Below are 26,660 nucleotides of genomic sequence, written 5' to 3' on the forward strand. Positions count from 1 at the left end.
TGTGAAACCAAGACTAGTCACAGTCTGATTTCAATTTATATACAAAAATTATTTCAATATGTGAATTAAATCATCAACAAATACAATAATCTAAATTATCTATTGTTTTATTTATGCAAAACCTTGGTAGTTCCCCCCTTAGTTCACTTTGTGGTGGAATCTATTTTTGAAGGACTGGAAATACTCAGGAAAAAATAAAAAACATTTTCAAGCTGATGTAAATTACTAAAGCTTTATTTAAACTATTTCTAATCCTATAACAGAAATAGAAAATACTCAAAATAAACCAGATTGATTTATGGAAAACACACTCTCTTAGAAGAAATCTTTTTAAATTACCATAGTTTTAAAATGAATTTTTTTTTTTTTTTTTTAATAGGGACTGATTTGAATATATAATTTATTTCCTCTTCCAACTTTATCAAAGTACATCTTTACATAATATTTTATTTTTTGTAAAAGGTTTTTAAAAATATGGTTATTTTTAAATGTTTATAGATCTGAATATGGTATTATTAAACTGCGTAACACTTTTACAAACTGTGGAGAACTCTCGTTGGCAAATTACAATAAATTTAAAATATGACATTAGCTTCGAAAAACAGTGTAGAGTACTCATATCTTTTTATCACCTTATGATTAAGTGTTATCATCCCTTAGAGCACAAAAAAATAACTGCCTGCAAGTCTTAAACACATAAAACGTCATATCAAAGATGTGTTCCATAAAATAACTTTTCTAATAAATCACTAAACAAAACGTTTCTTCTTACACCGTAGTCACTTAACCCGACAATATTGTATTCAACCGTTTGTGCATATTTCGGGCTAATTTAATTTCACATTTAGAAATATCACTGTCGAGATGCACCTGAATGACTTTGCATGAACATTTGGAAAATGGTTTGGAAATGTCTTTAAAAGTACTCCCATACTCTGAACAGATATCACATTGTGCCAATAGTCTTTCAAACTGTTTCTACATTTTGGTGTGGCAGATTTTCCCTTGTTGAGCTCTGCTGATGTAACTGAGCTGTAAAATATTACATGTTCAGTTATTGTCTCAATATTTAAGGTAAAACTTTACTTTCGATACAGAGACAATAAAATATATCGATTATGACGTATTTTATTGTCTCACATTATATAAATATACATACCTACTTTTAATATCATAACATGTTTTCCATCAATAATATTTTTTATATTACATATATTCATTTTTTTTAAAGCTTAAAACAGGTATTTATAGGAAAAAGAAGGGTATATTTCATTGATAATTTGATATTAACTCTTGATTTTTTTTTTTACATTTTTATATTTGCATTAACATATTTTAGGTTGGGGAACAGTTAATTTTTTTATTTTTGGTTTAATTTAATGCTTTGTAAAAAGTGTTACAATCATTAGATTTAAGTCAAATATGCGCCATTCTGTTTGATAACTTGTTGGCAATAAGAATCCAACTTCATAATGCCCCTCTTGTAGAAGCCCTTGTCCCTATTTGCAAAAAACTCGGAAAACCAATTTTCACAAGCCTCTATTGAGGCCAAATTTGTACCTCCAAGCGCGTTGGCCATAGACAGGAACAGGTTGGTAGTCACTTGGTGCCAGGTCCAGACTATAAGTTGGATGCATGAGTCTGAGCTCCCGGAACTTCTGGCGCTTCATAAAAGATGTGTGCGGCCTGGAGTTGTTCTGATGAAACACGATTCCTCTCTTATTCACCAATGCTGGCCGCTTCTATTCGATCACCAGCTTCAAACAGTCGAGTTGTTCACAGTAGAGGGCAGAATTGAGCGTTTGGCCATAGGGGAGCAGCTCATAGTAGAGTATTCCCTGCCAATCCCACCAAACACACAGCAACACCTTCCAGGCCGTCAGTCCTGGCTTGGCCACGGTCTGGGCCGCTTCGTTGGCTTTCGATCACGATTTCTGTTGCTTGACATTGTCGTAAGTGACCCACTTTTCATCTCTAGTCACCATCTGCTTCAGAAATGGGTCGATTTTGTTGCGATTCAGCAACGATTAGCAGATGGAAATTCGGTCCATGATGTTTTTTTTCATCAGCTTGTGTGGCACCCAAACATCGAGCTTTTTTTAATCCAGCCTTCTGCAAATGGTTCAAAACGATTTTATGATCAATATTCAGCTCCTGGGCGATGCTATGACTGCTAACATGACGATTTCGATATTTTCCATGATTTTATCGACATTTTCGACGCCAGGCCTGCCAGAGCGTGGTGCATCATTCACCAGAATGAAATCACTCGAACCACTGTTGTGCAGCACGAACCGAAAGAGTATAGTCAGAGTCAGCCCCATACATCGAAAATTTTAATAGTAGAAGTGTAAAATATGGCAAATTTCTTCCTTACTTGACCTCCATACTCGACGCACGATAGTTTACGATTGAAACGACCAAGCGCAATATTGTCAAAGAAGCATTTGTAGTATACACCTTTACAACGCCGTATTGCATACAATCGGATCATAATCCGATGTTACCAATAATGAACGAGATAAGTATTTCTAAGTATAGTATAGCGCGAAATATGAAATTACTTTTTCCCCAACCTGATATATATAAGCCCTATGAGCGTTAATAAAAATAAATAATACTTAATACCATAAGAAACTCACATACTTAATATTTTTAATTTTTTAAGCATAAAATTAACAAAATATACCCTACTTACTTAATTATCTGATCATCATGGAGTAACAGGGAATTAATTTTATGTTTTCTTCTTGCTGGAACAGAGCTAGATCTGCAAGAACGTCTAAAATTAAAATATAATATTTTTTATATCAAAAACATTTTTACTTATTTATTCATTTGTATAAACCACTTTAACTTTTGAGTTATACGTCGACCACTTTCGAGGTTAATCCTCATAATCAAAACTTGAAACTAACATAGAATTATTTGCATTGCTACATATTTAAATTATAAAATATTGTAAGAAAAAAATAGAAGAATGAAAGGAGAAGAAAAGAAGATAATATGAATCATAATGGGAATATTGTTAAAACCTCGTTTGTCCTCACTCTAAGTTAAATTTAATTGATTATTCATTATGGGGGAATTTTTGGTTAATGGCTTAAATTATTTGTAATCTTTCTAGATTGTCTAAATGAAGACCATTTTTATTAATATGTAAAATTTCTACACCCTTTTAACTGAGATTAAAATTACAGTTTTTGGATATAAGATGATTTGAGATTTCTGAGAAGTTATTATTATTGAGACATCTTATATGTATGTTCTTAAATTCTAATTTCAAATTTATGTGAAGTTTTTCCAATATAGAAATTGGGGCAATTTAAACAATTAATGTATAATTAATTATGACCTCTCTCTTGATACTCATATTAGTAGAACGATAAGTTCTACCAGGTGAAACAAATTAAATCCGTATGCAAAAATTTGCTGGTTTATTAATTAGATGGTATATCACCCGTCAATTAAAAAATGCTTTTGTAGTGTCTAGAGTCGACTATTGTAATGGTATCTATGCAGTCCTGCATGTAGACCTACCAATTAATAAAATGACTCGCTTGCAGTCAGTAATAAATACCACAGGGAGACTTATTTTTAGAATCTCTTTATTTGACCATATCACTCCACTACTTCGGGTATTACACTGGCTACGTTTTCAACAGAGGGTGGAATACAAACTCTGTTAACTTATGTACTGCACAACTCTGTTCGAGAATATCTAAGTGAACTATGCTATAAATCTGTAGGATGTGATAATAAAATTAATTATTTTAAGTTTTTTTTTTATATTTTTTAAATTATTTTAATTAGTATTAACGTATTAATATTTTCTTTTTATATCCTACTAGCTGAACCCGACCACGCTTCGCTGAGGCTTTGTCTGATAGTAATTATTAGAGGAGAAAATAAAAATAGTCTAGCAACTATGTATTTACTGAGAAAACACATTGCTTAATTGAAAATCTTTATTTGCGTTGCTGTGCCTATACTTTAGAATATGAGGAAAGAAAATTGTAACTTTGGCTAAAATTTATAAAATGGAAGCACTGTGTAGAATTGTCATTCAGTACTTATTAACTATGACAAATTATGAGTTAATTTAATGCGCATAGAATGTTCGGTTTCCGTTGAAACTTCTGAATAAAAAGTATATAGAAATGCTCTTCTTCAACACAGGGCCCTTGGGCTCAAAGAGTTTGAGATACGTTTTTATTGTATTTTTTTGTAATATGTATGTATTTGTATGAATAACAAAATGTAATGTTAATTATAAAATATATATATATAAATTTTTAGTGAATCCATGAATTAATTTCTGAGATTTGCGGCCTCAAACAAACGGAACCTTAATTTTTATAGCATACTGGCGGACCCGACAGACATTGTCCTGCCGGAACGTTGGCTTGTGCAGACAAGCAGTATTATCTGGTTGAACAAAGGTTTTTTCGGCTTTGTTGAGCTACATGTTTATATATTTGTAATAAGGGTGGGTTTTTTGTTTTATCTCCTAATTAGATTGGCTAAGAGTCCTCGTCGTGCTTAAATCAAAACTGTGCAAAAATCACTTCTCTGGTGCCATAATCCATGGAGGAAATACGGGAAAACGTGTAAATGAAGAAAAGTCAAAGTCAGAGCGCGATTTACCCTGAGCCTTATAAAATTACGACACTCAACCCATGCCCAACGCGAATTTAGTCATTCTTTAATCGCCAGCCTTGTTTTGACGTGACCTTGACATTTAATTCGAAACCAAAAGGAAAGAAAGAAATAAAATAGACCAGATCTTGTCTTGAGGTAGTAATTTATTTATTTTTGTCCTAGCTTTAATTTTATTTAGTTGTATTTTATTTAATTTGTACCTGTATATTTAGTATAAGAAAATGTGTTCATTGTTGGAATGGACTGTATAAGTCTGTCAATAAATAAATGAAATGAAAGCGTGAAAAAACTGTCCGGATAAAAGGAAAAATACTTTTCATTGATATGTACTTTAGGTACAACCTAGGTACTTGTTTATGATTGAATTCCAAAACTAAACATTTTTAATATTCAAATATTGAATATAATTAGGTACCTAGGTACTTATAATATAGAATTCTTTTTGCAAATGTCAAACTCTGCGCTACTTACCAACAGTGGTGTATTTTGTGTAAGAATCCGTTTTTCAAAAATGTGTCAAATATCGGTTAAAATTATTTGAACATTACTAAAAACCCACAAAAAATAAGTTTATATGTAGAAATTAAGATATGTAAGGAAATGAATCAATCCAGTATCCATTATAAATAATTGATGTTTGTAAACGATAAAATACACACTTTTTTAATACTCAAAAAAACAACATTCTCCGAATTTTTTGAAATATGCATTTTAGTCAAATGCGACCCTGGAAGTTTAATGAAAAACACATATTCGCTCCTCACTTTTTTTCTGATCAACATATTGAAGATATTATTATTTACAAACCTAAGTCACGTGAATTATATTATTTTGCAAAAAACCGCATGTAAATCGGTCCAGTAGTTATCGGTCTTTTGAGGACAAACATTCATACATTTTTATATGAAACTTATCCACATATGTGGATAAGTTTTTTTTTTCTCATGTACTCGTATCATAGAATTAAGAATAGTCCAGAAACCGCATACGCGCATCAAACAGAAGGCGATTAAACTACTCTCAAATGAGTATTTTTACATTTTGACCCATTAAAAAGACGCCGAGAATTTATAATTTTTCCGTAGCTCTCAGGGAGAACCACATTCTACAAAATATCATAGTGAGACCATTCAGTAGGAATGCCCCTCACAAGACCCATTTGAGAAACCATATGGAAAGGTATAAATGCCTTATAATTCATTTTATTAAAAATAAGTTGATTTTCAGTGAATAAGTTTGCCATGACCTATGGTTTTTATTTCTCCTCGAGGAATATTTCGCACATTGTTGGAATGTAGGTATTGACCACGTCTAGACAGTTGATAGATGAGGAAGAGTTTTGAATATCTTTTGTATATGCACAATAAATGGACCGGCATCTTTATCAGTATAAATGTAGTTGATAGTTTCCTCTGAATTCTTTGTTTGGGTCAAACTCACTGCTTTTGCAGACGGGAGGACCTTCTCAAAAGAGTTCAACTTAAGAGGCCGTTTGCCTCTCATTCTGGTGGTCTGCGAAATAGGACTTTCTAAATTGCAACTGTTCTTTAAAACCTTTTCTATTTTATACCCGTCCGGAGGATCAGGAGGTTTCTCCCCTTTCTCCATATTTCTAAAATTGGAATTTAGCTGCAAATTAAATTTGATAGCAAAAGAAAATAAATATTTAAATTATGATTATTCAACAATGTTATTAGTATGTCCAAATGCTTGCAGACTGGCTGGATTTTCTCCCTAGGGAGTTGTTCATAATAAAGGTTCTTATACTTCACAAAAGTCAACAGATGGAAGAGTTGAGGAAATGTGTATGATCAAACGTAGGCAGAATGGTGAATGTTACACAGTGTGTAAAATGGCCACTCAAACCAGCCAATGACAGGTCATAAGCCCTGTAAATGCCTAGACTCCCATATTCCCTTCTCAAAAATGTTTTCCCTCTCTGTTGCAATAAATTTAAATTATGATTATTGTTGCAAATCAATAATATGAAAATTACAAACTGTAGCTTTTTTAATTTAAGATAAAAATTAGTGGTTATAATAAACTAGGTAAATGTAAAAAATAATGAAGAATGATCCAAAACACAAATTTTACAAAATACTTCACAAAAACATATGCAAAAACAATGGTCGCAAAAACACAAAAAAAAAATAGCACTTTTAATGGGTAGGTATTGTATCATTTTGACAGCTTTGAGATCTCTTGTTTTAAGTTAAAATTAAATAATTATTCATAGAACCACTTTGTAAATCACGAAAGTGACGGTACATAAGTTATCCACAATAATAATAAAAAAGATAAATGTGACACAATAAATAGAGGTGGGTTGGTGCATAATTAGTACGTAAATTATGTGCTAGCAATGCGTTCTCTGCCCTCGCGAGAGCGTTCAGAATCGCATTCATTCAGAATCGCACTTCTGGAAAACAGTCATAAAATGCCAAATATGTCAAATACCAAATACAAAGGGCATAAAGAGTGAGGGAGATAAGCTTGTTGGATATGTTAACCGCTTTTGAAATTTGCCATTATATTAAATAAATTATGAACATTTCATTTTAAAATTTTCATAAAGGTAACATTTTAAATGAAATCTTTAGAAAGAAATTAAATGAAAAGTGGTACCATTTCAGTATGTTTCAGTAATGAGAATTTTTCTTTTCAAAAATTAATTAAATCAGCAAAAATAAGACAGTGCAATGCTTGTTTATTTTAAATATATTTTATACAATTTTTTTTGAACAAATCACATATAAAAACAGTAATTTTGTCATTTGAACATTGTTGTTTATTTTATGCTTTTAATCTTTAAAGAAGTTTTCTTATAAAAATGATGTATTAAATTACTTCCCAAAAATATTCTAGTATAAAAACTATTGTTAAATGATTATTCTTTATTTTCGCTACTTGCAATTTTTGATAATTATTTTTATACTACCTGAACCTCGGAGAATGACAAACCGGGCGTTGTTTCCTTGGCGTTAACTCGCCTATATTAGAGCACTGCCATTTATTATCGTTGTCTTCTTGATATGTTGATGTCCAGGATTGGTTAAAATCATTTGATGATTCCTCAGTAACTGTATTTGTCGGATGTACCCAAGTGGATGTATTATGATCACTTTCACCAAAATTTAAACCTTTCAGAGATACTTTTTTAGATACCTCAATTTTTGGAGAAAGAATTCCCTAAAAAATAAAATTATTATGTTTGTTTCATGGCATAGTGGTTAGCGCGTTTGGTTAACATTGAGTTTCATTACCGAGAAGTAGACATAAAATAAAATGACCAAAGAGCAATTTAGTTACATTTACAAAGTATTTTATGTGCATATCAAATTTATTTAATACTATAGAATATAATATCGTCGGTATCCTGATAAAAACCTCTAAATCCAGTATTGTCTGATTTGATTCGCAATGTTTGACTTGACAAAAGTCTTTGGGCAAGCACATATAAACATATGGACATACACAATGACATATAGTTAAATTAGTTGTTTATTATAAATATATTGATACATTTTATTTATTAAAAAAACTTTTCTAGCCCATTAAAAAAACATAAATATATGAAAGGATGATTGACACATTCGAGGTTTTTATCAGAACACAATTTTGAACGGTGCTTGGAATTTTATACCAATAAAAGCTTCAAATGTCATTAGAGAATTTCAAGTGAATTAGTGTAGTGAATGGGTTGATTTTTTATTTAATATTGGGTAAAATGATTTTAATTTTATAGATGCTATAATGTGGTATACGTGAGGAAGAAATTTAATAATTATTCAAAACTTAGAGTAAGGATTTTTTATTTAATAAACCCCCAGAGGGCTATTACACTTTATAGTTAAAAGTACATAAAGTATAATAATAGATAACATAAAATAAAATCATAATTATTGCGCTAAATATATGTAATTATTTTTTTTTTTAAAACAAATAAAGTGAAGATGAATAGAAACAAAAAACACATTGAAAAGAGGAGAATTGAGGGGATGGCCATTCCATGGATAGTTTAGCTGATTTAATTACAGCAGGAGTGGTGTGGAGCAAGTCCAACCGCTCAGCATAATTATTAGCAGTTCTGTGGATGTGTGCCATTGGAAAATAGTGGGTGAAGTTTTTCCTGTTGTACTCACATTGGAACATTTGCTGAAGTCTGGTGGTTCTTGTGGGTACACGAAAGTTTATCAGGGACAGTAATTTAGGGAAATCTATTGGGTGATAATGTATTAGAGTGAGGTCAGCAATTGTCCTTCTGGTGGAGAGAAATGGACAATTGACATCGAAGTTTGGTAGCAGATTTCATCTACAGGTTTACCGTTTTTGAACTGAATGTAATGTAAAAACTTCCTCTGAACTCTTTCCAAGTTAAAAGAGTTGCAGTTGTACAAAGAGCTCCGTACTGACGATGCACATTCCAGTTGTGATCGAACCAGAGCACAATACAGAAATTTTATTGAATCGATGCTAATAAAATTTGACATTTTCCAGATAATGAATCCCAGCATCTGCATAGCCTTATTAGCAATTGTCATTCAATGATGCGTAAGCATACGTATTACGAACAAATAAAAATCGATAAAATCATTTAAATGGTTTTATTTCTTTCATTATTATTGATCAGCTTAACTGACACATACGCATGAAAGCATCTCAGTTTGTTTAAATTGTTTCAGAGATTTTGAAAAAGTATCCGCTAATTGGAATTAATGGTTTTCACCTGAATACATTTTGAAAAAAAACAGAACTTTTAGTGGGTTTCATATGTTTATATGTTTTAGCATGTGATAACTTTGAAACAAAACCTCAGTATATTTAGAAGATTTTATCTGTCAATAAAGCTCAAAAAATTACATTTAGCTGAATTTTTAACTTATATCAAATTTGTCATGTAGAGGATTTTATCAATATACTGACAATGTATAGTAAAACGTCAATACCGGAAACAAAAGTGCAGGTTTCATCAATAGATCAACTTTATTTCCTACACACAAATCCGGTGGATAAAGCAAATCTTCTAGGACTCCGACATACGTGGCAAGAATTCGTCCCTTTCCTTTATTCAACCCATTAGGCCACTGCGAAAGTTCGCAGTATACTATTTCTTTTGCTAAAAGTACAGATTTTTATATTAAAAATTGAAACTAAATTATTCACAAAATACATATAATATATGAACATTTTAAATTTATTTGAACTAATTTTACCGATAATTATAAGAAAATAGTAATTGGAAAATGTTTTTCCTCTCTGTTGCAATAAATTTAGATCTAAATAGATCCCTATCTCTGGAGAGTAAGGAAGAAATCTAGCCTCTCTACAAACATTCTCTAACTATTATTTATGGACAAATTATTTTATTTATTAAAACAAGAAAAAAAACATCTTACCCAATATTTGGTGTACATTCGATAGAGATTTAACATTTCGAAAATCCTTTTTAAAAAAAAAAGTCGCATTGTATATCAAAGGAAATATTGGCTGCACAGGTGTTGTTCGAAACTTGCTCTCCAACGTTTTCAAAGTCAGCGAAACAAGGCCTTTGGGACACAACCAGACTCCGGGACAATTAACCTGCATAATTTGATGTTTTTAGGTAACAATAAAAATAAAACAATAAATTTAAATCTTTTCATTTTTACTAAAAATAAAATAATTAAAAAACCAATTGGGTTGAGGTCCTGTGGCTAGTGTTGCAAACTCATAGATCAGAGGTCCAAAGTTCGAACCCCATTCTATCCTAACTTGATTCCCATTTTCTCCAAAACTGAAAATATTTGGTACGCAAATATTTCTTTAAAAAAAAAAAAAGTTTTGTCGAAAGGTTTGTTTCTAGGGAGAGTCTAATGCCTTGCAGAATACCTACCTTGCAGAATACCTACCTTGCAGAATACCTACCTTGCAGAATACCTACCTCGCAGAATACCTACCTTGCAGAATACCTACTTGTGTGGGTATCTTTACCTGAATTACGTGTTCATGTGGAAGTACTTTATAGCGTTCAATTGTTTCATAGATATGTGTTGAAGTTCCATAAGTATTTATTTAAATGTTTTATTATAGAGTGTAACAACTTCAGTTTATTATTTATTGTGTTGGTGGTTATTGGGTAATATTCCATTTTAATGTAAGAGTATTTAAAAAAAGATTTTATTGATCATCATCATTTTATGATACATCTTCTCGTGTATGCAAGCCGATTATTCCGGCTTTTGACATGGCCATCTTCAAGTATTTTATGGATTTGGTTATGCCATATCTTTCTCGATCTTCCTCAATTTCTTCATCCATCAACATTCGCATTGTTAATATTTTTACCTGTTTTTTCACTGTCCATTCGCTCTACATGTTCAAACCAACGCAGAACTCCTTTCTTGATTTTACCGATAATGCCTCTCAGCCTTACATAATGTACAGATCTCAACATTTGTGCACCTATCGTACATAGTTTTACCACACATTCCCCTGAGACATCGCATTTTGTCAGCATTCATCCTATTTTCATCCTTGTTTTTCCAATTCCGTAGTTCACTCCTATACACAAAGATCAGCACCAGGACTCTATTGTAAACTGCTAATTCGCACCGTTCACTCCATGCACTCATCCTCTTTCAATATCTTTTTCAGTCAATCCATCCCTAGTAAACATTCTTGCCAGATAAACAAATTCCTCTACCTGTTTCAGTATAACCACATTCACATCCGAAGAAAAATAAAATGTTTATGTATTAATAATTTGTACTGTGTTGCAGTCGGCAGCAGGCTCATTCCGCATCATTTTTGTAATGTGTAGTGCCAGGAACCATGTTGAGTTTAATTTCAGCCCGTCGTCTTTATTTATGTTATTTGGGTGTTCCAATTGCTTCTTATGCACGTTTTTACGTTTGTGAAAAATTTTTGGTTCGAAGGCGAAAAGATGTCCTGTGTCTATAAAGTGTTCCGCTATTGCAGATTTTTCAGGGTTAGTTAGTTAGTTAGTTTAGGCGCAATTTTATGTTCATTAATTATTTTCTTTGCTGTGCGCCCTGTTTGTCCAATGTACATTTTATCACATTCTTGGCAGTTCGGTTTGTAAACTGCTTCAGTTTCCAGGGAATTATTTTTTTTCGGGTTTAATTAGCTATCCTTTATTTTTCCCACAGTCCCAAATGCTTTTAAAATATATTGTTTCTTAAGCACTTTGGCTATCCTGTCAGTAACATTTCATAAATATGGTAGGTATACACTGTATGCAGTCTCTTTTATAACATCTTTTTCATTTATCTTCTTCGTGGGTTGCAATTTTAAAATTTGGTCAATTTGTTGCTTCTTATATCCATTACGCTCTAACGAATCTGTAATTTTGTTCACTTCTTCTCCCATTGTAAAATCTTCACATATGCGAATACTCATGTCACTCTCGTTAGTAGAGTATTTATCAGTTCTCGTTTTTGTGCTGAATGATGATGTGAATCAGCGTTTAGATGGGTTGGTTTTCTGTACACCTTATGCCAAAGACTGCCGTTTGATTTTCTCTTTACTTTGGCAATCCAAGAACAGAAGAGAGTTATTGTTTTGTAGTTCCATTGTGAACTTTAAAAGGGGATGTAATTAAGTTATGCGATCTATAAATAATATTTAGGTCATTCATCCCGTGTGGCCAGACCGCTAAGATATCGTCAACATACCTCAGCCACACTCTGGGTATCAAAGTTGCCGTATCCAGTGCTGTATTTTAAAATGTTTCCATGAAGAAATTTGCTATCACTGGAGAGAGTGAAGAACCCATGGCCACACCCCCTATCTGTTCGTAACTTTCACCTTGAAATGTAAAGTAGCCACTTTTAAGGCAATGTTCAAATAGATCACACATATCCTAATGGTAAATTTCCATCAGAAGAGCCATAGAGTGTCCCATTGGTACAGTTGCGAACAGTGGGACTACGTCAAAGCTTACTAAAATGTCCCTCTCTGTAGCCGATATATTTTTAAGAAGACTTACAAAATGAGCTGAATCTTTTACAAACGAGCTAGTCAATCCAGTACGTGTTAATAAATATTTTGACAAATACTGCCGCAGTTTGTAGATCAGAGACCCTATCGTGCTTACTATAGATCTAAAAGGCATATGCTTTTTGTGTATCGTGGGAAGACCATATATCAAAGGTGTCCTTGAGGCTTTCACAAATAGTGTCTGTTGATCTTCTTTGGGTATGGTTAATGTGAAACGTCAGAACGGAAGGTTCAGAAGAAATTTATTCAGTTTCTCTACGCGAGGGAGTGCGGTATTATCCATGGCTTTATCCCACTGAGTTTCTCCAGGGTATGCTTGGTTACAGCAGTTTGAAGACTAGAAGGAATGTGTATTTAACTACGCACTTCTTTCGATTGTTGCGCGGTATTATTGACAACCCTGAAATTATGCGGAGCATTAGCTTTTATATTTATTTATTTATTATATACATACGGCTTAAGCCAATTTAACAGTTACATGAAGAAACATAAATGCAAGAAACTGAACAAAAAGATGTTCTGTTCATGTTATGTTCCGGATAATTACCTTAGACAGCGTCAGCATAGACTGTTTCGCATTCCATTATATAGGACAAACCTGCCAATAATTATGCCTGTTGGAAGGGCTATCTCTATGTTGAACAATATTACTTTGGACATTGACATTTTTCACGTCTCTGAGGGAGTTTTTCGTTACAAGATTCTCTTACTTTTTTAACATGTTATTCTCTGGATATTATGTATACTTATGTGTTTTTTTTATATATACCTAATTTTACCTAATTATTTAAACTATTTCTATGTGTATGAATTAAGATTCCATTTTGTAATGTACATATAAATGAATAAATAAAATTGAAATTGAAAACCGAAACAACCAAAAAAGATACATAGATAACAGTGACTGTGAAACCCTACGCACCTATATAAGTCTAGAACTTATAAAAAACATTCTTTCTCATACATTCTATCATTCTAGGTGACAAAATCGCGGCAACTCTCTGGCAGGCTCTATCTATATCTGGGGCTCTAGAACAGAGAACTAGGGCGTCACTGTGCTCCGTCGAACCACTTCCCTTTTTCCCGCTCTCTGTAACACACATTATACCTAGACATTTACTATTCATCACATCACACAATTCGTTCATCTTTTCGCCTATGCGCCCCCTAACCTTCATCATCATCACCATTCACTTTCTGGACCTAATGGTGCATAAGACACTGCATAGGTACACCAATCGCAGCGTATTTTGATCATTTTTGTTACACTAAGGTAAGATGAACGGTTCTACGCTTCAGATACCAGTCCAGGGACCATGAAATATTCTGGTGTGAAAACACCCTTTTCAATAAATATTTTATATCACCCATGTCGGGAATCGAATCTGAGACCTCTCGCATGGTAGGCAAACACGCTGACCATCACACCACGAAGCTCCTTACATTACATGTTTCGATTCTGCATTCTTACGACTTCCTCCTCTGTGCGCCCCCTCGAGAGGAGCAGCTTGATGGATTGCAAGCCTCATAGAATTTTTTCAAGGCCATCCTTCCAATTACAGTATCTTACAGCTATTTCATAATATTAAAAATATGTAAATGTAAATCTACCTCAACACTAGCAATAAACAAAAAACAAAAGAAAACTCACACTTACTTAAAAACACTTTCAAACTTATCGCTAATATATGATAAATCTTAAACTATTGTGTCTTTTGTCTCCTATGCTTAATTTACTACAATTTATATATATATGTATATATTGTATGTATATATATATGTATATATATCTTCTTTGCAATCTCAATTCTGGGGATTGGTTTGCAGCAAAGTCCTGCATCTCGCCCTCCATTGGTCTTTATTTTCTGCAGCCCTCTTCAGCTCCACATAAGAGACACAGTTAAAATCTTCGCACACTTGCTCTAAATATTCCCGTCGGGGGCGCCCTCTATAATTTGTCCCCTCAGCCATTCCCTCTACGATGTCGTGCAAGAGACCCTCATGGCTCATAATGTGGCCGATCCATCGGGCTCGCCTCTCTGAGATGGTTTTGATTAGGTGCCTACCTTCTTCGATTCTATTGAAAACCTCGTCATTAGTGATGCGGTCTCTCCAGCAAGTTCCTAATATTTTTCTGTAGCACCACATCTCGAAGGCCTCTAGTCTTTTTTTATCTCTTTCTGTAAGGCAACATGTCTCACAACCTTACATCAATATGCTCCATACATATGATAATGATAATAAACAATCTTTGTAACATTTGTAACATCAATTTTTTTGATGTCATGTAATATTTAAGAAAAAAATTAGGGTACAATAAATTAAAAATAAAGATTTTTTTAAATTCAAAAAGATTTTTAAGCAGAGATCTATCCAATATTGTCCTATTTTTAGTATACTTTTTTGACACACTGTGTGAAACACATCCCCGGTGTAAAAAGAGAAAGAAGTGAAATTGAAGATGCCGTACGCAAACTAAAATGTGATAAATCTCCAGGATGTGATGGCATACCAGCAGAAATTTTAAAACAACTTGGTAAGGTACAAAAAATTTGCATGATATATGCAACAAGATATGGAGAAGCGGACAATGGCCAAAAGAATGGGCTGAGTCAGCTTTCTACAAAAAAGGTTTTACCAAAAAGTGTGATAACAACTGAACAATCGCACTGATTCCTCATGTCAGCAAAATACTCCTACAAATCCCCCAAGAACAAGCAGGATTTGTGAAAGACTGAACCTGCGACGCCAGTTTCACAGTTAGCCGTCTGACCAACTGCGCCACGGCGCCTGTCTAATCTGAGATATGCCGAGGATACAACACTGATTGCTACAACAGAAATTGAAATGGCCAAACTGCTATCAAAAGTTGAGAAAGAAAGCAAGAAAACGGGTCTGGAGATTAACAAAGCAAAAACCAAAACATTTATTGTAGATCGTAATCACTAAGTCACCACGACAAATACTTTAATCGACCTTAAGGTTGTCCATGAATTTAATAAGCTTGGTTCTTGGATAACGGACAATGGCAATTGCAAGCCTGAAATCAAAAGAAGAACTGGGATGGCAAAAAGTGTAATGGCAAATTTGGAAAATATATGGAAAGAGGCATATCGAAAACGACAAAAATGGGATTGGTCAGAACTTTAATCTTTTCAATGGGGCGGAAACATGGACAATACGGGCAAAAGAATGCAACATAAAAGATGCCTTTGAGATGTGGTGCTGGATGCATATTCAAAGAATACCCTGGACGGCCAGACGTATTAACGCCTCCATTCTTCAGGAACTGAAGCTGACTGACAGACTCTCGACCATATGCCTCAGAAGAGTTCTCCGATATTTTGGTCACCTCACAAGGAGAGAAGAAAATTGCCTAGAGTTGCTTGTTGTGGTCAGAAGCATAGAGGGAAGAAAAGGACGAGGGAGGTCTATCATGCGCTGCTCTGACCAAATAAGAACTGCAACAGGCTATTCCTTTGTGCAGTTTCGAGAGTACCTACGACATGGTAGTCACAATCCTCAGTCATGAGGGACCGACTAGGAAGAAGATCCTGTCCAGAAATCAAGTAAACATACATTTTTCGCTAGTTTCGGAACTTACGCACATTTGCATGTTCTGAAAGGAAAACATTCTGCTGCTCAAACATAAGCAAAGGTTATTAACGATTTTAATAGGCTACATTTAAAAAGGAATGGAGACGTTTGGAAGAGGCTTTTATCCAGCAGTAGAGAGAACAGGGCTTAAGAAGAAATAGAAAAAGTACATTTAATATTATTTGTCATAATAGTATGAAGATATAAATTTTTCATTATTTATCATTGAAATGATATTATGATTTATAGTTTTAAAAGAAACCTTTTTATCTTGGCCTTAGACAGCTTTTAAAATATTCATCGACTAAGTAAGTGCCTATAATATTATAATGATTGATGGACTAATTTGTGAAATGATATATCTTATATTTTTTGCGATCGAGAGAAATTTCAAGGTGACCTTATGTTGGATCCCTTCGCATATCGGAATTTCTGGAAATGAAAGAGTTGATCACCTAGCAAAGGAAGCATGCCTTCATGGAAGCATCCCTCACTCCTTTAGTCGTCCTACTGATGATTGTGTACCAACTATAATTAATAAAATCAGATCTGAGTGGACAATTTTCTGGCAGAATTCCTCGACTGGGTTGTTTTATAAGAGTATTCAATGCTCCATCCCCATTACACTATGGTTTGAAATCGAAAAGCAATCAAAATTGAACATCTCTTTAATATCAAGAATGAGAATAGGACATTGTCTCGTTGCCTCGCATTTATCGAGAATAGGTGTCTTTACTTCGGCAATGTGTCTTTGTGAAAATGATGATGAGACATTAGATCATCTGTTTTTTGACTGTCCCCTCTACGAAAGAAGCGAATTCCTTCAAAATATTTGTGAAGAATATAATACGTTCCCTTTTAATGTAAAATTTTTACTCGCCCAGAATGATTTGGATACTTATTTACTTCTGACTAAATTCTTAAGGACAAATAATAAAAATATTTGAATTTGTTAAATATTATTTTCAAAATTTAAATAATAAGTCTAATTGAATGCCCCTCTTTACTTTTGGCCCAAAATTTCATTTTATGTTTACGTTTAATTTAGACGGTAATAATATTTTATTGTCACATAACTCTTTCATACTAATTTTAACTACCTCACATTATATTATATTTTTTCGTGGGTATGGGTTTTTTTGTCGTTCACTGAAGCGTATATTCTTTAAATTTCTTATTCTTGTTTCTAAGAGCCAAAATCACTCGCAAACGAGTGGAGGCATATAAAAAAAAATTAAAAAATACTTACGGATCGCACTGTTAATTCTAATGTCAGGGAATAGTGGTTTTTAGACATAATAGTTAAATAATCGCAAATTGCATTGTAATTACATTAAATATACTTGCAAATAACTGCATAATTTGATTGCAATGAAAATGTTCATAATTGATTCATCGATTCCCGATGTTGACATGTACACATATCCTCTAAAACTATATTTTAAATCTAAATTCAATATTTACTGCACTGACATTACTACTTCTCACATTCCTGACGTATAACATCGATAGCAAATACCAAATAACATAGGCCCATTTCCGACGTTCGCAAAAATCCCGCGACACGATAAAATTACGTAGAGTGGATCGATTTTTATTGTTTTGTTTTTTTTTTTTTTTTTGGGGTATTTTTGCAGGAAAACGAACTAACCATTACACCATAAGGCCGAATAATTTTTACTTGATTTTCTTTTACATAATTTTAACCTGACAGTACTCGTTAAATAAATATAAATACATACCTACATAAAAAATAAAAATCAGCCCACCTTACATTTTATCGTGTTGAACAGATTTGTACGACTGGTGTGAAGTCGGTATATATCTACACTGATAAGTGGTGACTATGGTAACCATGGTCAAACGTCAAACAATAAATAAATATTACTAGAAGTGTTGCGATCAAGAAATTTTCCGTCTTATCTAACAAATTGGAGTACCCTCGCGCCTCGGTGCGAGCAAATTTCGAAGAAAAAAGATTTGTTCAAAATACAAAGTACCAAGCTTCGGAATTACTACCATCTCCGCAAATAATTATAATAGGCCATGACTTTGTGGGATTTTCGATTACTATTTTTACTGTTTATTTATTTTTGTTTATTCAGAAAAACAACACTAATTAAAAAAAATATACACAACATTATAAAAAAACATAAAATAAAGCCAAATCAGTTTTCCACATAAATACAATTATAAAAATCCAGTTCAGTTAGATATTAATACATAGAAATGCATAGGTGCGAGTTTTTGTGTGTGAGGATGCGTGGGTAAGTGAGTGGAGTGTGGTTTTAGTAGGTATGTGAATTGTGTGTAAGTGTATATGGGTGTGAGGGTGGGTTTATGGACAGGGTGAGTGTGTGTTTGATATGAGTGAATAGAAACATCTTAAACTGTAGGTATTAATATTGTTGTTAATATATATTTCATTGCTATGTAATTATCATTTATCTTTTGTATGCTGATGATGCCTTGCTTCTTGCTAGCAACAAAGAAGATCTGCAATTTTTGGTAACAAAGGTCTACGATGTATGCAAGGGAAGCAATTTGCTTATGAATGTCGATAAATCGAATGTGATAGTTTAAAAAAAATGTAAGTATGACTAAATGTGAAATCAATGTGAATGGAGTTGTACTAAAACAAGCAGAGGCATTTGTGTATCTGGGAAGTATGTTTACTAGGGATGGAATGACTGAGAAAGATATTGAAAGACGGGTGAGTGCCGGGAACAGAGTGAACGGTGCACTTAAATCAACCTTGGCAAATAAATGTTTGTCACAAGAAGCAAAATTAGCAGTTCACAACGGAGCCCCGGTCCCGACCCTGATGTATGGAAGCGAAGTATGGACTTGGAAAAACAGGGATAAAATTAGGCTGAATGCTGTCGAAATGCGATCTCTCAGGCGAATGTGTGGTAAAACTATGTATGATAGATGCACAAATGTTGAGATCTGTACATTATGTAAGGCTGAGACAAGCATTATCGACAAAATCAAGAAATGAGCTCTACGCTGGTTTGGGCATGTAGAGCGAATGGACAGCGAAAGAGCTGCTGAGAATATTTACCATATGAATGTTGATGGATGCAGAAATAGTGGAGGTTCGAGAAAGACATGGCATGACCAAATCCAACAAATAAGAGCACTTGAAGTATGAGGGCTCTTCATAGTACCTATCACTTTGAGTTTGAAACTTTTACCCAGGAGAGATACTTCACGATATCTAGATCAAAGACCTGCAGGATCTGTTAAAGAACAAATTGGCGCCTTTCCCGTTAGCACTTTTCTATGAAAATATAATGAGAAAAACTAAGAAATCTGCCTTGGACGAAGTTTTTCCAGTTGAAGAGGCAGCATTGGATCGCAAGGTTACTGTTGATATGATTGACGATGGCTTTCTTCTGCATCGCGTGAAGTGGAATGTTAGCTCTATGAGACAAATACTGATTGCATATAGGTATATGAAAAGTATGTGTCTAACGTCAAAAACCACGAGAGTAATAATTGCAATGTTGTTTTTTTATGGCTATAACACCACCAATAGCACTAAGCAAGCTAAACAAATGCAAATAAAAAGCACTAAAACATCAGGTAACATTAATTTTGACAAAATCGTGGGGGTGGCAGTTCGGCAAGAACAACTTCTTAAAAACGAGAATAACAAAATAAAGCTAATCCGTACGCTAAGTAAAAAAATGGCAACCTTAGGCGTTAAAACATAAATAGCTGATGGAAATGCCCGACATTGCCGACACCATTTACTATCTACTAACATTAACACTGCAGTTGTAGGAGAAGATATTGATTTATTCGTTTGCTGATTGCTTTAGTTCCACAAAAAAAAATGACAAACTAAGGAGGGGGAAAGTTGACACATAAATATACTTGTCTTTGGAGTTACAAAAATGTGAAAATACTCATTTTATACATGCTTTTAGTGGGTGCGACACCATTTTATCTTTATATAGAAAACGTAAAGCACAGACTGTTAAATTTTTTGAGAAAAATAAACGTTTTAGAGGCATTGTCGATGTATTTTACAATGCTTTATCAACGCCAGAGGAGATATCGCGAGCCGGTGAGCAAATGTTTTTGGCATTTTTTGAAGCTCGTGAAGATGATTTTCAGTCATAGATACTCCGCATTCTTGAAGCCTATTATCAAGATTAAACCTGATCTTCCGTCACTGTCACCAAAAAAATTTGCCTAGCAGCATGCTTTTAGAGTATTTTTGCAAGTGCAGCAGTGGTTGAATAACCTGCTGACACCTGAAAAGTGGAAGTCGATACCAGGTAACGATGGAACACTGGAGCCCCAATTAACAAAGGACTATGCCGCACCTGACTATCTTGAACGCCATTTTTTGTGTATGTGCGTCTGGTTGTGAAGGACGAAGTGGATGTTAAAAGGCCGGGATAAAATCCATTTTAGCCTGCGGCAACTTACTGTCAGGAAACTTGTACAAACGGAATTACGCCAGAAGACAAAGAACCCGATGAGGATTTTTTGCCAGCAGAAGATGTATTTTGTACTTAAAATTATTCAGATTTTAAGAAAGGTGCTATCATTTTTATGATATTTATATACACCTTATTATATTTATATATTTAATGTAAAAAGTATGTTTTAGCCATGTACTAGGACGAAAAATCTCCAATATGTGCTTGTTCATGAAATTGTTGTATTTTGTCTGCCTTGTATCTCCGAAGATATTACTTTTATAAAAAATATATTTATGCATCTTTTTATAGATCATTTTAATTACTTTAATTTATTCACAAAACATGTTTCGCTAGAACATATAGTTTCGGAGATATTTGTGAAAAACCGTGAAAAGGAACCTTTAACCCTTAGCGGACCCCTCACCCTCGGGGACTTTTAGTATGTTATGTAGTAGATACCAACAAACAATCATTCCAAGTTTCAAAACTCCGGGCTTTTTTCCTCGAAAAGTTTAATTTGCCAAAGCTATTAGACTTCGAAATTTGCTTTTTTGGCAGAAGAAAAAAACTGACCACCTTAGAACGATTAAAATATTAAATAAATTGTAATTAAAGCAAAAACAGCTCGGTGAACTAAATTTTTGTACTTTTTTATAAGTAAAAATGTGTACCGTGAGGGACTAGACCAATCGGTACATAGTGATGTACCTACCTCAAAACTTGAAGATCGGGGGTCGTTAGTGTATCTTCTTAATCGCTCGGGAGAATTCATCTTCAACTATACCGTCATGGTGAAGATATGACGTCGTTAACTTCCCACTGTACACGCGATTACACCCGATTACAATAGGATGTTAACATTTATCTTCAATTTTATCTGCAAAGTAAAATTATATTTTCTGTATGAGAAGCAGAGTATGCATTTTTTTTCTTTTAAACGTGTTCAATTATACCGATGACGATACTTTAAATTTTCATGAATTTGCATGTAATCTCTACCATAACCTACAAACTTGTATCTGAAACCGTCAACTTTCGATCCTTTGCCCATTATTGGCAAGTGAATATCTACATTTTAGCTGCCAAAAATAAAACTAAATGTACCAAGGTACCGACTTATGATTACAGGGTAATTGTCGGGTGGTTTAAAATTTAAACTCTACCTACCTATTAAATTATTTAACTACCTACCCACTTACTATAGTGGTATGATGTTAACGTTAACAGACAGACAGACAGGAACTACATAATTTGAGTCATCCGCATGTTCAGTAAATTGTAGGCATAATAAAGTAATAAAATTGAAAATATTTTTTGGAATGAGGATGTTGTCCATTTTGTTGATAAATCCAATGTATGTACTTATAGCATATGGTACGTATGTGCATATTTTATTTATCTTATATATATATTTAAATATATATATAAATATATATATATATATATATATATATAAATATATATATATACACCGCAAGACAAATAAATTTACGAGTTCTCAAAAAAAACTAAAATTGACATATAATGAATTATTCTTGATATTTAATTAGTTTTTTTTATATTGTTTGACAAATGTGATGACTATTCGTTATTTCAAGGTTAAAATAAAAAATCTTACTCATGAATTGTACTTAGAAATTGCCATTATATATCAGGTATCAGATTACCCGAACCTTAGAGACCCATAACGGTTCATTTATGGTCGAGTGTTTGTGATGGAATAATAAAAGACATGTTATTTTTTAATTCATATTTAAGAAGTAGGTTCTTATCGCTTTATTTTAAATTAAAGTATTTTACATTTAAACATATTTATAACATTTAAAAATATTTAGTACTTAGTGAATTCACCTTTATTTTTTATAACATGTAAAATTCTATTATTTAGAGAAGCGTAAAGCGAATCTAAAATTTCTGATGTTATTTCTTCTTCCCAAACTTGAATTAAGTTTTTTTTTAATTCCTCAATGTTTTTTGATTTTTTTTTCCCGACTTTTTTTTTCATAATCGCCCATAAATTTTCTATCGGGTTCAAATCAGGGCTATTCCCGGGCCACGTCAACGATTTTAAGCCAATTTTCTCCTTGAATTCATTGATCTATAAAAAAACAATAAATTATTTATCATGTGGTCACAAAATGCATTTAAAAATATATATATTTGTACTCACAGTGCGGGCTCTATGGCACGGCGCAGAATCGTCCTGAAAAATTGGGTCCGCGGTATACTGCGTAATGTCCTCGATTGTTGGAATAATATGTTTTTTTAACACTTTTTTGTACTGAATGGCATTCATCGTACCCTGTACAAAATTTAGAGGTCCTAAACCGTATGCTGTCATGCACCCCCAAATCATCACGTAGGGTGAATGTTTAACGGTTCGAGTGACGCACGACGGATGATATCTTTCCCCACGTTTTCGTCGAACTATCTTTCTGCCGTCTGGACCAAAAAGGTTGAATTTTGATTCATCAGAGAAAACAACATTTTGCCAATCCTCCAAGGTCCAATTCTGGTGCTCTTTCGCCCAATCCAGTCTAGCCTTCTTCATTTTGTCCGTGAGTAATGGTTTCTTTGCGGGACTCCGTGCTTGGAAACCATGCTCCAACAGCCGCCTGGACACTGTTTTTACTGAAAATGTTGATGTGCTGGTAGACTGCACCTCTGCGTGTATTTCAGGTGCCGTTAAAAATCGATCGCGCATAACAATTTTTTTTATTAAGCGATCATCTCGGGCAGATGTCACGCGCCCCCGTCCGCTTCCTTTTTTCCGTTCTATGGATCCAGTTTCTTGGATTTTTTTAAATAAAAACCTCACTGCACCTTCTGAATACCCAACTCGACGAGATATTTCACAATTAGATATGTTTTCTTGCGACAATGTGATTATTTTGGATTTTATCGCAATCGACATTTGCTTTGCACTTTCCATGATTGTTGTGTTATGTTCACTCAAACGCGGGTAAAACAAGACTGTTGAGACATTTTAAAATGTAAATATTGTAGAAAGGTGACACATAGTGTCCTTAATTTATTAAACAAAAGAAAGAGGTATCGATAAAGGATTTCTTAGAAAAAGGGTTCAGTAAAGTCAAGGGGCGCGGTAGCAGGTAAACTCGTAATTTTTTTTGTCTTGCGGTGTATATATATATCTATATATAAATAATAGGCAATGTTTGTATGTGTGTCATCGATGGACTGAATAACTACTGGACCGATTTACGTGCGGTTTTCAGCGAAATGTAGATCTTTGCCACTAGCGTATTTATTGCCCTTAAAATCTTCAATTTCTTGAGCAGAAGAAAAGCTAAATAAACTAAGCTAAAAGCTTTTTATCGTTTCCAGGGCTGAATTCATCGAGAATGCAAATACAAAAAAATGTAAAGACTTTTTTTTGTGTATAAAAAATGTTTTTGCATGTTTAAAAACAACATTCGTTTTTATGGATCCAAATCAGATTCTTTCCTTTAATTCCTTATAATTTCTACCCATTTATTTCTTTTTAATGGATTTTTAGTAAGAGTATTTTTAATTTTTGAAAGTCGTATTCCCACTAACAGTGCACCCATGTTGGTTGGAAGCTAGTTGGAAGATCAGAGTTTGACATTTGCAAAAATAATTATATATTTGAAAATTTATTATTTTATGTTTTGGAATTCAAACGTAAAAAAGTACCTAGGCACCTACTTAAATTCAACATTTGAAAATGAATTATTTTAATTTTTGAAATTCAATTATAAACAAGTACGCTAAATACAATAATTTATATTAAACTTTCGATTGTGTTAATTTAACATTTATACGAGTATGTACTCATATCTAGCAATAGCAAGGCATTGCCGGGTTTAGCTCGTAATAGATATAGGTATATACATATATTATTTTTTTAATGCGTCATGGCCGTCATGGGTGCCTAACCATTAAGTAGGTTCCTCATTTGGTCATTATCCTTTACTCATTGTGCAAACTTTGAATCAATGCAACTAAAACAACGTAAGTACGGAATTTTTCAATTAGCTAAATATAAAAAATGCACATAATGTACACCAAAACCACACAACATATTAAGAGCCACATAGCTTCACCAATACACGTGTCTGCACTCCGCCAGTTTACAGACATTCAACTCATTATTATAATGAATTACTTATAACAGCGCCGTTTCGTAATATAATACCTCAAGCGCGCTTTATGCAATGTTGAAGTTAATTTGACTTAAAATAATTTTAGTAGTTAAGTATAACTTTTCAAAAAAACAATTTATTTTCTCTTTACACGCTAAGGATTATTGAAATGACCCTATCAGTCATACGTAATTGACAAATACCCACTTGAACCAAAAAAATATAATTGTAATCAATCGATAAGCAGTTTTTATGTTTGGAAAACAATTTGAGTTTAATTAATTATTGGAAAAATATAACCTTCCAAATATTTTTTCCAATTCAAAAGACTTACAAAAAATGTTATTCACATGCCTCAAAATTCTCAGGCTTTGGATTCAATAAGATTGTCACTGCTAATAATGACAACAACTCCTTCCACAGGGTAATAATTCCAGGAGAAATGGGCTATAGAGGGGAGATGGCCAATCAAAATATTTCCACTTTTTACAACAAGAGTGCAAAGCGTTTTGCGAAGTCTGAATCAGTCCGAAGTCGCGAAGAAGAAATTTGTAGCAAATTAAAGAAGAAAAAGTGGTAATTCACATTTTATTATTAAATCATGGTCGAAATAATTTTAGAGCAATTGGTGATGAAACTGTTGATGTTCGTTAATAGTTATAGAGCAAAAGACATATTATTTACTATATTTTAGGCCCTATTTAGGGTATAAACTTAGCGACTATATAACCCTATTGTTATTTGATTTAAGTTGTTTATTGACAATTCTTTATGGAATTCCATTATAACGAAATAAATACTTATATTTGAATAAAAGTTACAAATTGAAAATACTCGGTAGGTACGCTTATACTTATTTATTTGACCAATTAGCGCTATCACCCTCTAATGGGCATCTTCAGACTGCATCTTCTCATTGTTAATGTTGATTTGTATCGAAAATAATCTATGGGGGAGCCATCATTTCTGTACATTTATGAAGAGGTGGCCAACTTTTTTTGAGGTGAGTTGGCCAATCAATTTAAAATTGTAATTCGTAGGTTTTAATTGCATAAATGTATGGTTGTTTCAAATGCATGCACGAGTATTGAACCAGCGCGCATTACTTTTAAGCGTTGGGTGCACGAAAGCTGAACTGAATTTAATCGGAAATGTTTTTTTAAGTTTGTTATGCAGGAGTTGCATTTATTATTTACCTTGCTGACAAGGTTTATCTATATACATAAAAAGCCATGTGTGTCCTCGATGCACTGAATAACTACCGGACCGATTTTCGTGCGGTTTTCAGATAAATGTACATCTTTGCCACGAAAAAGGTTATAACTCATAAAATCTTCAATTTATTAAGCACAAAAAAAGTTAGGAGCGTTAATGTTTTTTTTATCCATTACCAAAGTTGCATTCGCCGAGAATTCGGATAAAGAAAATGGGATGAAGGTTATTTTTTGTGTCTAAAAAAAGCTGGTTTTTGAATGTTTACAAACAACATTGGTTTTTTTATGGGTCCCAATCAAATTATTTCATTGAATTCCTTATAATTTCTACCCATTTATTTCTTTTTACTGAATTTTTGGTTATACTAAAATAATATCAACTAACATTCTATACATTTTTGAAAATCGCATTCCTGACTAAAGTGCATCCCTGAGCAAAGTTTGACATTGATTTGCTAAAAGAAGTCTTTATTTAAAAAAAATATATTATATATATTGGAATTCAAACATAAAAAAGTACTTAGGTAACTACTTAAATTCAATATTTAAATATATACTATTTTTAGATTTGGAATTCAATCATAAGCAAGTACCTAGGTACCTACTTACCAATAAAAAGTTACAAC

The 26,660-nt window shown here is 33.2% G+C and overlaps 1 protein-coding gene across 9 annotated transcripts; it reads right to left on the reverse strand.

The window, feature by feature from the left end:
* Positions 1-204: 204 nt before the first annotated feature.
* On the reverse strand, positions 205-24,829 carry LOC148282136 (uncharacterized). 9 transcript variants are annotated; one of them, XM_088225579.1, is made up of 7 exons: positions 24,733-24,829; positions 21,409-21,573; positions 10,059-10,242; positions 9,609-9,778; positions 7,601-7,851; positions 2,699-2,770; positions 205-1,032 (listed from the first exon to the last, which is right to left on the reverse strand). In XM_088225579.1, exons 2-7 carry the CDS (start codon positions 21,466-21,468, stop codon positions 828-830), a joined length of 942 nt encoding a protein of 313 aa, XP_088081705.1. In that variant the 5' UTR covers positions 21,469-21,573; positions 24,733-24,829; the 3' UTR covers positions 205-827. The 9 variants fall into 9 exon arrangements, with proteins under 9 accessions (XP_088081705.1, XP_088081708.1, XP_088081706.1 ...); XM_088225582.1 differs by having other exon boundaries at positions 24,788-24,808; XM_088225580.1 differs by having other exon boundaries at positions 24,782-24,804.
* Between the last annotated feature and the right edge of the window lie 1,831 nt (positions 24,830-26,660).

The sequence above is a fragment of the Micrasema longulum genome, unplaced genomic scaffold (assembly GCF_059751315.1).
Source record: "Micrasema longulum isolate JH-2025_06_02 unplaced genomic scaffold, ASM5975131v1 h1tg000374l, whole genome shotgun sequence".
Taxonomy (NCBI): Eukaryota; Metazoa; Arthropoda; class Insecta; order Trichoptera; family Brachycentridae; genus Micrasema; species Micrasema longulum.

Excerpts from the sequence above, each read along its gene's own strand:
- LOC148282136 (XM_088225579.1), bottom strand. The coding sequence starts at position 21,468 with ATGAATTCTCCCGAGCGATTAAGAAGATACACTAACGACCCCCGATCT. Across the intron at positions 7,852-9,608 it reads AACCTGCACTTTTGTTTCCG|GGAATTCTTTCTCCAAAAAT; the intron begins GTATTGACGTTT and ends TTTATTTTTTAG. Across the intron at positions 2,771-7,600 it reads TGTCATTCTCCGAGGTTCAG|ATCTAGCTCTGTTCCAGCAA; the intron begins GTAGTATAAAAA and ends ACGTTCTTGCAG.